The sequence below is a fragment of the Heliangelus exortis genome, chromosome 1, assembly GCF_036169615.1.
Source record: "Heliangelus exortis chromosome 1, bHelExo1.hap1, whole genome shotgun sequence".
In the NCBI taxonomy this organism is placed as follows: Eukaryota; Metazoa; Chordata; class Aves; order Apodiformes; family Trochilidae; genus Heliangelus; species Heliangelus exortis.
In genome coordinates this window covers 196931682-196946244 of record NC_092422.1, presented here as the reverse complement: position 1 = coordinate 196946244, position 14563 = coordinate 196931682, and the positions used below count along the sequence as shown (strand labels likewise).

The 14563-nt window shown below is 52.2% G+C and overlaps 1 protein-coding gene across 1 annotated transcript in view; it reads left to right on the top strand.

Moving 5' to 3' along the window:
• Positions 1-148: 148 nt before the first annotated feature.
• KLHDC10 (kelch domain containing 10) overlaps positions 149-14563 on the top strand; it is a 31732-nt gene continuing 17317 nt past the window's right edge. The window contains exon 1 of the mRNA XM_071734275.1: positions 149-361. Within this exon, the coding sequence (XP_071590376.1) occupies positions 241-361 (121 nt within the window). The 5' untranslated portion in view covers positions 149-240. The remainder of the gene's footprint in view (positions 362-14563) is intronic.

Here is a 14563-nt window from a genome sequence, read left to right as displayed (position 1 = left end):
CCGCCGCGCAGGCGCCGCCATCGCTGCCTCAGCCCCTCACAGCAACGCCCTTCACCCCGCAGCCTCCTCCCACCCGCCAAGAAGCTCGCGTTTTATAGGCTGCGGCTGTAGAAAACCATCGTTTATTGGCCGCTGGCTGATGTTCGAGGTTTTGTGAGGGAGTGGGGGGGGGTGGGGAGGAGGAGGCGGCTCCGCCTCTGGCAGCCGCGGGGCTCTCCCTGAGGTGGAGCGGACGGGGCCATGTCTGCGGCTGAGGGTGCCCGGGAAGGCGTCAGGGAAGGATCGGGAGGTGCTGAGGGGGATGGTGGCCTCGGTCTCCTCAACCGCTTCGTGCAGCTACCGGGAAGGCCGCGATCGGCGGGTGAGTAGCGGGCGGGTCACCGGAGGAGGAAGGGGGAGGGTGACAGGGTTGTCCCCAAGGCCTCGTCACCGGCCGGAGCACCCAGGGCCCTGAGGGGACGGAGACCCCCAGCTGGCAGCTGTGTGTGTGACCCGGGCTCTGGGGAAATGTGGGGAGTAACTGCACTGCCCCAGGGATCCGGAATCAGGGGGGGGACAAGGGAGTGGGAGGTGTCACCCTGTCCCCAAGGCCCCGGCCCCTGAGGGGATGGGTACCCCGCAGTTGAGGGGGTTACCCCCTTCCCCACAGCTCTGAGACATTTTGGGGGGGGGGGCTGGGGTGCCCTATGGATCTAGAATAGGGAGTTGGGGGGTGTCAGCTTGTCCCCAAGACACCCAAGATTAAGGCACTTGCAGCCCTGAGGGGATGGATACCCTGCAGTTGAGGGGGTTACCCCTTCCCCACAGCTCTGAGACATTTGGGGGAGGGAGTGGGGGGGGTTGGGGTGCCCCATGGTTCTAGAATAGGGAGTTGGGGGTGTCACCTTGTCCCCAAGACACTCAAGATTAAGGTACTTGCAGCCCTGAGGGGATGGGTACCCCACAGTTGAGGGGGTTACCGCCTTCCCCACAGCTCTGAGACATTTTTGGGGGGGGGACTGGGGTGCCCTATGGGTCTAGAATAGGGAGTTGGGGGGTGTCACCTTGTCCCCAAGACACCCAAGATTAAGATACTTGCAGCCCTGAGGGGATGGATACCCCACAGTTGATGGGGTGACCCCCTTCACCACAGCTCTGAGACATTTTGGGGGGGGGGCTGGGGTGCCCTATGGACCTGGAATAGGGGGTTGGGGGTGTCACCTTGTCCCCAAGACACCCAAGATTAAGGTACTTGCAGCCATGAGGGGATGGATACCCCACTGTTGAGGGGGTTACCCCTTCCCCACAGCTCTGAGACATTTTGGGGGGGGGGCTGGGGTGCCCTATGGTTCTAGAATAGGGAGTTGGGGGTGTCACCAAGTCCCCAAGACACCCAGGATTTAGGCACTTGCATCCCTAAAGGGGACAGATACCCAACAGTTGGGAAGATTACCCTTGTCCCCACACCTCTGAGACATTTTTGGGGTGACTGGGGTGCCCTAAGGACCTGGAATGGGGGGGCAAAGGGCAAAGGTTGTGGGGTGTCATGGACCAGGCATCTGAGACTCTGAGGGAATGGATAGTCTACAGTTGGGGGGATTACCCTTGTTCCTACAGCTCTGAAACATTTTTGGGGGGAGCTGGGGTACCCCATGGAGCTGGAATAGGGGGTTGGGGGGGTGTCACCTTGTCCTCAAGATACCCAAGATTAAGGTACTTGCAGCCCTGAGGGGACAGATACCCCCCAGTTGATGGGGTTACCCCCTTCCCTAAAGCTCTGAGACATTTTGGGGGGGGGTTGGGGTGCCCTATGGACCTGGAATAGGGGGTTGGGGGTGTCACCTTGTCCCCAAGACACCCAGGATTAAGATTCTTGCATCCCTGAGGGGACAGATACCCCACAGTTGGGGGGATTACCCCTTCCCCACAGCTCTGAGACATTTTGGGAGGGAACTGGGGTACCCCATGGGCCTGGCATGAGGGGTGGGGGATGTCTCCCTGTCCCCAGGGCCTCAGGGTGTCATGGGCTGGGGCACTTGGGGCCCTGAGGATGTGGATAACCTGTAACTGAGGGAAGTGACCCTCAGCCCCATGGCTCTGAGACATTTTTGGGGTGAACTGGGGTACCCCATGGACCTGTTATGGGGTGGTGTGGGGAGGGCTGGGACGTTCCCATCCCAAAAGCTCCGGGATGTTGGAGCCCAGATTTGTGAATGGGGGTGGTGACCCATTTCCAGATAATCTTAGGGGACCCACAGCCTCATGGGGTGGGTGGTCACCCCTCTCAGAACCCCAGGGCAGGGGTCACCCCTCTCCTATGACCTTGGGGGATTCTCCCCTCCTTGTCTTGGTGGTCTCAGTGCTTTGGGGGGTGATTGGATGCCCTCCAGGGATGGTTCATCCCCGTGGGCATGGGACAGGGGGTGGCACAGGGTGCTTCATTGTCCCCGCTCAGTGACTCTGTGATCCCTGGGCTGACCCAGGGTGCCACCACCCCTTCCCCACTGGATCAGATTCTGGGCTACCAGAGGATGATGAGATGTGTGCCCAGTCCCCTGCCCTGGGTGATTCTTCCTCTTTTCCATTGTTTTCCTAACAGTGTTGGGGGGTTTACTCCAGAGATTCTGGGGGTGTGGCTCACCCCAACCCCACCAGCCCTGGAATATTTGCAGGAGGAGGCTGGGGTTAACCTACAGTCACAAAATTAGGGAAATCATCCCCATCCTGACAGTTCTGTGAGGGATGTGGGGGCACCCCATGGTCCTGTGATGAGGGGGTGTTCCCAGCTGGTTTGGGGGATCCCCACTTCCTTATCTTGTGCCCTGCTGTTGCTGGGGTGCTGCCACCCAGGATGGGGGTACCCCAAGCCCTGAGCATCCTTCTTCTGCCCCAGCCACCCATCACCCTGCCACTCAGGGGGGCTCTGTGTGAACCCCCCGTGGCCTCAGGGGTAGGAGCTGCCATTCCACACATCTGGAGCACCAGGGAAGGGGCTCTCAGCCCAGGGTCTGCACTTCCATCCCTGTGAAACCTTGTCCTGCAGCAAGGATGCTTTCAAGCCTGGTGCAAGACCACTCTTGAATTTGCTCCACACCTTATCTTCTGGGAGCAAATTCTCCCAATATTGTTTCCTTCCTTCTCTGATAAGGGCTCTTTTTTGGGGCCTTTTTTGGGGCCTTCCCTTCCCTTTCTCCCTTTCTCCCTTTCCTTTCCCCTTTCCTTTCCCCTTTCCTTTCCCCTTTCCTTTCCCCTTTCCTTTCCCCTTTCCTTTCCCCTTTCCTTTCCCCTTTCCTTTCCCCTTTCCTTTCCCCTTTCCTTTCCCCCTTCCTTTCCCCCTTCCTTTCCCCCTTCCTTTCCCCCTTCCTTTCCCCCTTCCTTTCCCCCTTCCTTTCCCCCTTCCTTTCCCCCTTCCTTTCCCCCTTCCTTTCCCCCTTCCTTTCCCCCTTCCTTTCCCCCTTCCTTTCCCCCTTCCTTTCCCCCTTCCTTTCCCCCTTCCTTTCCCCCTTCCTTTCCCCCTTCCTTTCCCCCTTCCTTTCCCCCTTCCTTTCCCCCTTCCTTTCCCCCTTCCTTTCCCCCTTCCTTTCCCCCTTCCTTTCCCCCTTCCTTTCCCCCTTCCTTTCCCCCTTCCTTTCCCCCTTCCTTTCCCCCTTCCTTTCCCCCTTCCTGTCTCCCTTTCCCTCTTCCCCCTTTTTTTTGCCTATGGATTCTCTCCCAACCTGGAACCTGCACAGGGGCAGTGCTGCTGCAGCCCTGGGACCAAACTTCCCCCCCCATTCAGCTCCACCTGAGCCCTCAGCCCCAACCTTTGCCAACCCAAACCTGACTTTCAGTCTTCCTGAAAAAAAAAGACTTGATGGGAGAAAAAAACCCCAAACATTTGAATCAATTGCTGGAGTTTTCTCCCTCTTTGACATCTGTTCCCTTCCCATTTAGAGAGCTCCAGTTGCAGCCCTTACATAAGCATTGATATAGAGAGAGAGGAATGGGTTTTTTCCCCCCTTCCCTTCATTTCCTTCCAACCAGGTTTTTCTCATCTCCCCATTCTCTTGCAGAGTTTTCAGGAGGAATCTGTCTCCTTTTCATCCCACTTTTAGGAGTAATTCCTGGCTGGAAAGCCTGCAAAGAGCTCCAACAGCTTTGGCTTTGGGCATGTTCACCACGTCCCTCCCTGCAGACCTCCTGTGCTCCTGCTGAGCCCTGTGTCCTTCAAATTACCTCTGGGCTGTCCCTGTTTTAGGGTTCTGCTTTCCACACATTCTCCTTCCCCCTCCCCTTGCTGTTTGTAGAAAAGATATTTTACCTTTTTTCACCTTTTTCACTCTGGAGAATTTCATTTGCACGGGGAGATGATGACCAAAGGTAAACAGGCAGGAGCTGGTGCCAGTGTTGTGCCCCTCTTTGTGCTTTCTCAGAGTATTTCTATCTGGGGGTTTCCCAACAGGAGCATTTCTCAAGAGGTGTCTACAAAAGACTCTGTTGATGGCTTAACAGCTCAGGGAAAAAAAAAAAAGAAAAAAAAAGCAATTTGCTTGTGTTTTTGCTGCCTTGTGCTGGGGAAAATTGTGTGTTGGTTAAGGGAAAGGAAGGAATTATTTTTAGGCTTTTCTGCTTTAGAAAGATCAAAAATGTCTTATTTTAGGTGGTGTGTGGTTTGTTCTTCTCCTGATTGAAAATCTTGCTGTCCACATTTATGTTTTTCCAGTGTTTTTGTCAGGATTAAGTGGACAGAAACAATCTGGAAGCCTAAGTATATCTTTGCTTCTTGTGTGCTCAGCATTTAGGTTCTTGTCTTGAGCTGTAATTTCCCCAGTGTTCCAGTCACAGTAAAGTGGTTGAGGATTTTTTTTTTTGTGTGTGTGAAGAAGTTCAAAGTTTCTGTTAGGCCCTTAAAAAATACACAACAGAACCCCTAAAAATTCTGAACCTCTTTGTGGCATGTGAGGGAGGAAGCTTGAAGCCAAATCCTGGGCTGGACCTGCAGGGGAATTTCTGTCAGAGAAAGAGAGATATGGGATCATCCCACCTCTGACAAACAACCCAAAAAGGGAAAACCTAACAGCCCAAGGAAAACTCAGCTTTAGTGTTACCTTTCTTTCTGGGGAAAAGATTTCCTCTTTTGCTCTGCTTTCTCAATAAGGACAGTTCACTCACAAGGACTTTTTTCTCCTCAGGGACTTCATTCACAGGTATTTTCCTCTCTGGGATGCTCTCGTGGATTACAATCCCATTCCTGTTCTTCTCACCACAGGAAATAGTGACAATTGATTGCACACTTGTAGAAATATCAGAGAATCATTGAGTCATGGAATGGGTTTTGTGTTGGAAGGGACCTTAAAGGTCATCTGGTTCCAACCTCTCTGCCATGGGCAGTGACAGCTCCCAGGGTGCTCCAAGCCTCATCCAACTTGGCTTTGAATGCTTCCAGGGATGGGGCAGCCACAGTTTCTGGGGGCAACCTGGGCACCCAGGGGCTCAGCACCCTCACCCCAAACAATTTCTCCCTCCCTCCCTCCCCAAGAAACAGAATCCTGGAATGGTTTGGGTTGGAAGAGAACTGAAAGCTCAGCTCATTCCAACCCCCCTGCCATGGGCAGGGACACCTCCCTCCCAGATTGCTCCAAGCCCCATCCAACCTGGCTTTGAACACTGCCAGGGATGGGGCAGAGACTCTTTTCCTGGGCAACCTGGTTCTAAAGCTCAGCACCCTCACCCCAAACAATTTCTCCCTCCCTCCCTCCCTGCCCAAGATCTCCTCTCCATCTCCCCTCTCCCAGCTGGAAACCCTTCCCCCTCGGAGGGTCCCATCCCTCCAGGCCCTTGTCCCAAGTCCCTCCCCAGCTTTCCTGGAGCCCCTTCAGGCACTGGAAGGTGCTCTAAGGTCTCCCCATGGGATCCTTCTCTTCTCCAGCCTCAAGACCCCCAAATATGTGATTGCTAGAAAACAAAAGCCTCTGAGAAGCAGGATGAAAACCCAAACCTGTTCTGGGCACATCAGTCCAAACCCAAGGAGTCTCCTGGGGGCTGTGAGAATGATCTCCTCCTAGAAACACTGCTTTAGAGACTTCAGGGCTTTGACAGGCTCTTGGCTGGTGGCCTACAGGTTGTGTTTGGTATCTCTGTCCCCAGGCTGTTGTCACTGGGGTGTCAGGGACCCAGGCACAGCCACCTTCTCTCTTGGGTGTTGTTTTTTTGGGGTGTGGGCAGCCTGGGACAGAAGGGAGCTGTGTGATCTGGAGAGCCTGGATGAACCAACAGGTTTGAAACCTCATTCTCAGCAACACATCCACATCCTGCTCATCCCAGCAGCACCTTAATTACACACATTACAAACTCAGTGTCTGGCTGCTGTGAAAAAGATGAAGCTTTGAAGACTGGAGTCAGGATCAGCACTGACTCTCTTGTTCTGTCTGCCAAGAGTAAGCAGTGCTTTGACTTCAGCTCTAGACCTAAATGGCCTTCAAAAGTCTTGCAGAAATCATAAATGGAAAGGGAGATACTGAAACCTGCTCTTCAGGATGTGAAAAACTGAAGTAGGGGGGAAAATAATCCTGATGCCATCTTTAGAAAGCCTTAAGAAGGATCAAAGAGGCTTTGTACACAAACACACCTTAGCTATCCACCACTTGGAAAGGTGGGAACCAAAAGCCTCTCTGGATTTGTTGGCTTTACATCCTCTAGCTCTTTAGTTTTTATCCCCCAAAATAGTGCTTGAAACAGAAAATCTATTGCAGTTCTTAACACTGACAATGCTGTGGCCTTGCTCTGGGATTTGTAGGATTTGAAGATTGCAAGTAGATGGGAAGAGGCAGCAGGTTTGGGGACAAGTCTGGTGAGCAGAAGACCCTACACAGGACAAATTCAGTGTGGTTGTAGCTCTGTCTCTGTGCTGTTCCTTTTCCTCATCCTGTTAGTGGGACAGGAAGAATTTTAAGAGACTCAAAATGAGGAAATGCAGAGGACAAGCAGCAGAGCTGCCTGAACTTCCTGGAAGCAAAACTCAGAGGCCAAAACATCTCAGAGGAGGAGCCAGAAGGGATAAAAGAGCTGCCCAGAACTACCCTGCCCTAAATGAAGAAGAACCAGGAGTCACAGCAGTGACTTGGCAGCTGTCATCCTTCCACCCTCTGTGCTGTAGAGAAGTGACCCTGGTGGGATATGTACTCAGTTCTGGGAGGTTTGAGCAGCCAGAAACAGCTTGTTTAAATATTCATGGCTGTACCTGCAGTTCATTTTCATCACTCAGTATGAAAGCAACAACCCCCTGAGTGCTACAGGCTGGGGACAGAGTGGTTGGGGAGCAGCCAGACAGAGAGGGACCTGGGAGTCTGGATTGCCAGGAAGCTGAACATGAGCCAGCAGTGTGCCCAGGTGGCCAAGAAGGCCAATGGCATCCTGGGCTGGCTCAGGAACAGCGTGGCCAGCAGGTCCAGGGAAGGGATTCTGCCCCTGTGCTCAGCCCTGGGGAGGCCACAGCTTGAGTCCTGTGTCCAGTTCTGGGCCCCTCAGCTCAGGAAGGAGATTGAGGTGCTGGAGCAGGTCCAAAGGAGGCAACTGGGCTGGGGAAGGGATCCAGCACAGATCCTCTGAGGAGAGGCTGAGGGAGCTGGGGGTGTTGAGGCTGGAGAAGAGGAGGCTCAGGGGAGACCTCATCACTCTCTCCAACTCCCTGAAAGGAGGTTGGAGCCAGGGGGGGGTTGGGCTCTTTTCCCAGGCAACTCTCAGCAAGACAAGAGGGCACAAGAGGTCTCAAGTTGTGCCAGGGGAGGTTTAGGTTGGACATTAGAAAGAATTTCTTTCTGGAGAGGGTGCTCAGCCATTGGAATGGGCTGCCCAGGGAAGGGGTGTATTCTCCATCCCTGGAGATATTTCCAAAGAGCCTGGATGTGGCACTCAGTGCCATGGGCTGGGAACTGCAGTGGGAGTGGATCAAGGGTTGGACTTGATGAGCTCTGAGGTCCCTTCCAACCCAGCCCATTCTCTGATTCTATGAAATAGCCCCTGTTCTAGGAGAAACATCTCTCTAGATGTGAGGCTTTAACCAGAACAAAAATTCACAGTATTAAAACCACCAGTGCTCTGATTGCAGCCCAGGAATCTGATTTCTTTCATTCCAGCAATCTCTTTTGCCCCAGTTTTCCTCTTGTAACTGACCAGGATGAGATCCTGGCTTTTATTTCACTGCCAGTCTCAAATATTTGAACTCTACAGAGTCCTCAGCATTGATCTGCTTCAGCTTGCCTGCTCTGCACAGCAGCCTCTAATCCTGCAAATTACAGGAGAAAAATGAGACAGCTTTGCTCAAGTAATGAAGTGGGAGCTTGCACAGTGTGTGCTGGGGAGTGCTCTGAGGAGAGCTTGAACTGGGGTGATTCCTCTCTGTGCCATGGGATGGCTGAAAATCCCTTCCTGAATCACTGAGGGATAAATCATAGGATCATGGAATGGGTTGGGTTGGAAGGGACCTCAAAGCTCATCCAGTCCCAACCCCTGCATGGGCAGGGACACCTCCCACCAGCCCAGGGGGCTCCAAGCCCCATCCAACCATCAACACCTCCAGGGATGGGGCAGCCACAGCTTCTGGGGGCAACCTGGGCACCCAGGGGCTCAGCACCCTCACCCCAAACAATTTCTCCCTCCCTCCCTGCCCAAGAAACAGAATCCTGGAATGGTTTGGGTTGGAAGAGAACTGAAAGCTCAGCTCATTCCAACCCCCCTGCCATGGGCAGGGGCACCTCCCTCCCAGATTGCTCCAAGCCCCATCCAACCTGGCTTTGAACACTGCCAGGGATGGGGCAGAGACTCTTTTCCTGGGCAACCTGGTTCTAAAGCTCAGCACCCTCACCCCAAACAATTTCTCCCTCCCTCCCTGCCCAAGATCTCTCCATCTCCCCTCTTCCAGCTGGAAACCCTTCCCCCTCGGAGGGTCCCATCCCTCCAGGCCCTTGTCCCAAGTCCCTCCCCAGCTTTCCTGGAGCCCCTTCAGGCACTGGAAGGTGCTCTAAGGTCTCCCCATGGGATCCTTCTCTTCTCCAGCCTCAACACCCCCAACTCTCTCAGCCTGGCTCCAGAGCAGAGCTGCTCCAGCCCTCCCAGCAGCTCCAGGGCCTCCTCTGCACTGGCTCCAACAGCTCCGTGTCCTTCTGCTGCTGGGGACCCCAGAGCTGGACACAGCTTTACCCCAGGGGGGGCTCCCCAGAGCCCAGCAGAGGGGGACAATCCCCTCCCTGGCCCTGCTGCTCACACTGCTGGGGATGCAGCCCAGGACATGGGGGGTTTGATGCCTCTCTTGAGCTTCTCCTCACCCCAAACCCCCCAAGTCCTTCTCCTCAGGGCTGCTCTCCAGTCATTCTCCACCCAGCCTGGATTTCTTCTGGGGTTACATGACAGGAAAATCATTCTTCTTCCCCTTTGTGCTTACAGGTTTCTGAGCAGATGGTGGAAGACCATTTGGCCTCTTCCTTCCAAGACAGGTTGAGAAAAGGAGGCAGCAGTTTGGGGTTTTTTTTGGTTTTTTCCACCTCAGGAGAACAGCACCTCACTGGTTTGCTGGGTACTGGTCAGAAGGGATGGCAGTGATTAGGGGCAAATTCCCTAGGAAAGGACAATTAAATTATTCAGAACCTGATGCTATAGATAGATCTCACTCTGCCAAGAGCTTCTCACTATCTAATAGATTTATTTGGCTTTCCTCTGGTCATGAGAAGGAAAAGGATGGTTTCAGGTAGGGCTTCCAAACAGCATCCTACTCAACACTTTTTTTGATTATATTTAAGAAAGAAATTCTGTTAATTAGACCTTTCCTCCCTCCCTGCTTGTTTTAAAAAGAGAAAGACCAGCTGGCTAGCTCACAAACTGGAACAGCACCTACTCCCCTCTTCTTTCATCCCACCACTGAGATGGTGCCAGCAGTTTGGGTTGGTTTTTTGGTTTTTTTCCTGCCCTCATGAAAGTGAGGCCAGTGGAACAGAAAGAAAAACAACTTTTGTTCTTCCAAACTTCTCTTTTTGCTGGCTTTGGGAGCACCTCTTGCCTCTGCATTTGTGGTGCCTGTGATTCAGTGCCACTGCCTGGGACTTTGCAGGTTCAATTTTCTCCTTCTTGAACTTTATTCTAAAGCTGCTGAAAAGCAGGAGAGGAACCCAGGAGACTCAGGCAGAGCTGCTGGCAAGTGCTGTGCCTCTGGGCACCATTTCATCTGCTCTATAACCTTCAGTAATCTGCTGATGCCAAAGGATTTTTGTGTTGTTTATTTTTTTTCTCCAGGCCTTCCATAGATTCTGGAGCTCTCAAAGCTCCAGAGTTGGGTTTTTAATAAACTTTTCAGCTTGTGTTGCTCAGAATAGGAAAAATATTTAGAATCACAGGAGCATCCTGGTTGGAAAGGGCCTTCAAGATCATTGAGGCCAACTCAGGCCAGTCCTACACCACCTGAACCACTAAATCATCACCTGAAGCTTCACATTTACCTTTTTTTTCAATATTTCCAGGGATTTATGGACCAGCAGCTGCAACTCAGCTTTGTGCTTCCCACAGGAGGGACATTCTGAGTCCTGTTGGACACCCTTGAGGACCATGAGACTTTCTCCTCCCAAAGAAAAGATTTCTTTAAATCTTCTCAATGAACATCTCTGCTTTCTCCTCACATCAGGAAACTTGGGAACTGATATCCATGTCACTTTTTGGCTTACTCTCTCCTCTCCTGTTCTCCTCTTGCAAGGAGAGGTATTCAATTAAGAATCCACTGTAACTAAGTTGATTTGGGCCATCCAGGCAGCTCCCTCTGAAGTCACTCAATGAATCACTTGAAAAGGGTGGATTTAACTGGGTGTTAACAGGTCAGCATGTAGCTAACAAGCAGCTTTCTGTCAGATAGCTGACTCCTAAATTAGGACTTTCCTTAATGATGTCTCTGTCGTGATGTTTCCACTTCATCCTGTTTGTTATTGTTCCCATTTCTGCCCTCAGGACCAGGGAACAGAAGATTCCTTGTGACTCCACCTTCCCATCTTTCCTTCCTGCTTCACTTTGAAGTCTTCAGCTAGGAAAGCAAGTGCTTTCCAGATTATATCCATCCACTTTAAAGCCATTTGCTGTAGCTGGCTTTGCAACATCTTTTCCACAGCCCTTGGTACCTCATGCAGCCCATGGCCAGCACTGAAGAATTCATAGTGGGGTCTGGTGACCTGCAGCTTTCCATAGAATCCCAGATTGATTTGGGATGGAGGGACCTTCAGAATCATCCAGTTCCAACCCCTGTATGGGCAGGGACACCTCCCCCAGCCCAGGGGGCTCCAAGCCCCATCCAACCTGACCTGAGACACTGCCAGGGATGGGGCAGCCACAGTTTCTGGGGGCAACCTGGGCACCCAGGGGCTCAGCACCCTCACCCCAAACAATTTCTCCCTCCCTTCCCAAGAAACAGAATCCTGGAATGGTTTGGGTTGGAAGAGAACTGAAAGCTCAGCTGATTCCAACCCCCCTGCCATGGGGTGGAAACATCAGGACAGAGAGGGGAGATTGAGATTGGAAGTTAGGAAGAAGTTCTTCCCCATGAGGGTGGTGAGAGGCTGGAACAGGTTGCCCAGAGAGGTGGTGGAAGCCCCATCCCTGGAAGTTTTTATGGTTGGATGGGGCTTGGAGCCCCCTGGGCTGGTGGGAGGTGTCCCTGCCCATGCAGGGGGTTGGAACTGGATGAGCTTTGAGGTCCCTTCCAACCCAAACCATTCCAGGATTCTATGAAAATATGGTTTTGGGGTCTATCTCCAAGTGAGATATAAAAGCCCCAAGTGCTGTTCCAGGGAGTGTTTCAGAGCTGCACAACCCAGGGGCATTTGGATCTCCTTGCATCCAGTGTCCATCAGGATGCCCAAAGATGGGAGAACTTCAGTCCTTCCATCAGCTGATTTAACTGAGCCACTTGGGGGGTTCTGACCCTGCAGAAGGGGACAGGGCTGAAAGGACCCAGATGACAGAAAAGTGACCCAAGCACAGCCCTGACACAGATTATCCTGGGGATAAATTTCCCAGGATTGCTGTGGCTGCCCCATCCCTGGCAGTGTCTCAGGTCAGGTTGGATGGGGCTTGGAGCCCCCTGGGCTGGTGGGAGGTGTCCCTGCCCATGGATAAAAGTTGGAACTGGATGAGCTTTAAGGTCCCTTCCACCTCTGCCAATTCTGACTCTAACTAATCTGAATTAACTCTTTGGTAGATTCAGTTTTGCAGGAGCCTTCTAAAAAAAAAAAGGCAGAACTGCAGGAATCTTTTTCTTAACACTTTATAGTGAATTAAGGTCACTTTGATTCTGAATAGAAGTTTGGTGACAGCTTAATTCAGTTTTACATTGCTCAGTTCATTGATAGATTAGTGACTGCTTGCAGAGGGGACTCAGAAGTTGTGTTGGATATTTTTTTTTCCCTGTTCCATGGGTAGATCTGACTTCTCTGAGTCTCTCTGAGCAGGAGGACTTGCTCCATGGAGACAAAGGGTGAGTGAAGAGCAAAGCCTCCAAACCTCAGGCTGGAAATGGGAAACCTTTGGAGAGGAGTCTGTCCTTCCACAGGCAGTAAACACAGCTGGGTTCTGCTTGAATAGAGCAGAAAATCTCTCACTCTCAAGCAGAACAAAATCAAATTGTTTGTGTTTGTAGCTACAGGGATTCACCCTGAGCTTCTGGAAACCTTGCTCTGGTCAGCATTTCCAGCCCTCTTTTCCCTGGGAATCCAGGCACACTGGGAAGAAGAATTTTGGCTGCTCTCATCCATGGTTTGTTGTGCATTTTAGTGCTGAGGATACTGGATTTCCCCTGAGCAGCTGAGCTGTGAATGCACAACCAGGGACAGGCATCATTTCTCCTGCTAGCTCTGCTGTGAGGAGCTTCTGGCAAAGGGAAGTCACTGAGTGAGTGTTTAATTAAAAAAATTTGTTCTTGTAGTGCTCTGAGCTCTCTTGACTTGTCAGGAATGGGCAGGGAATGAGCAGCAGATGTGGCCTGCAGCAGGAACAGCTGCATGGGAATTTTGGTCCTTTCAGACCATCTCAGTTGGGTTTTTCCACATGTCTGTTTGACACCAGCTCTGGCTTCTGATGCCCTTTCTGTGTCTTTGAAAATATCTTGAAAAAAATCATCTTTTAAAACACGAGATGGATTTTTAGGTACAAGGGAAGAGGTGAAACCAGCTGAGGTGTGGATGAGCTTAGTGGACCTGTCCTGCTTCTCAGGGACCTGCATGCATCAACTATCAATGCCTTTTGTTGAAATTTCACTATTTTGGGGCTTTATGGCAAAGTCAGGTGTCTTCCTTTTTTAATTTTGAGAGGTGAGTGGCAGAAAAGGCTGCCTTGGTTTTGGTTTTTCATTTATTTTCTTTGAATTGTGCCTCTTCCTCTGTAGTCTTAGGATAAAATTCAACTTTATTCTCTCTTCCCTCTGGAAGATTGAGAGAATCCTGGAATGGTTTGGGTTGGAAGGGACCTCAAAGCTGATCCAGTCCCAACCCCCTGCATGGGCAGGGACACCTCCCACCAGCCCAGGGGGCTCCAAGCCCCATCCAACCTGACCTGAGACACTGCCAGGGATGGGGCAGCCACAGCTTCTGGGGGCAACCTGGGCACCCAGGGGCTCAGCACCCTCACCCTAAAGAATTTCTCCCTCCCTCCCTGCCCAAGATCTCCTCTCCATCTCCCCTCTCCCAGCTGGAAACCCTTCCCCCTCGGAGGGTCCCATCCCTCCAGGCCCTTGTCCCAAGTCCCTCCCCAGCTTTCCTGGAGCCCCTTCAGGCACTGGAAGGTGCTCTAAGGTCTCCCCATTGCAGCCTTCTCTTCTCCAGCCTCAACACCCATGGAATTACACACTGCTCTGGGTTGGGAGGGACCTCAAAGCTCCTCCAATTCCAAGTGGACAATCCAGGGACACCTCCCACCAGCCCAGGGGGCTCCAAGCCCCATCCAACCTGACCTGAGACACTGCCAGGGATGGGGCAGCCACAACTTCCTTGGACAACCTGGGCCAGGCTCTCCCCACCCTCAAATTCCAGAATTTCCTTCCCATCTCCAACCTCAATCTCCCCTTTCTCTCCAAGTTTTAACCCATTTCCCTTCTCCTCTCCCTACCCCCCCGTGTCCAAAGCCCTCCCCCAGCTTTCTTGGAGCCCCTTCAGATATTGGAAGGTTGCTCTGAGCTCACCTGGGAGCCTCCTCTTCTCCAGGCTGAACAACCCCAATCCCTCAGCCTGGCTTCCCAGGGAGCTGCTCCATGGCAGGTGTTAAAACTAGAGGGAAACAGGATCTGTAGTTACCTCCTATTTGAACTCCCAGTTCCTTAACACCCTTTAAATTCAATGGGTGTTTTTATTAAATCCTCATTCCCCTGCAAAATGTGTGCCTCAGTCTTCACTGGAATTGAGCTCCCATTTCAGATCATCTTTTTGGAGACCTTCAGGGAAAACCCAGGAGAAGGAACAAGGAGGATGAGCTCCCTGTGGCTGAGCACAGACACCTGAGCCCTTTACTTCATCTTCTCCAGGGTGCAGAGAGGGATGGACACTTCTCAAGCACAGTTTGGAGTCCAGATAGTCAAGCTCAGCTG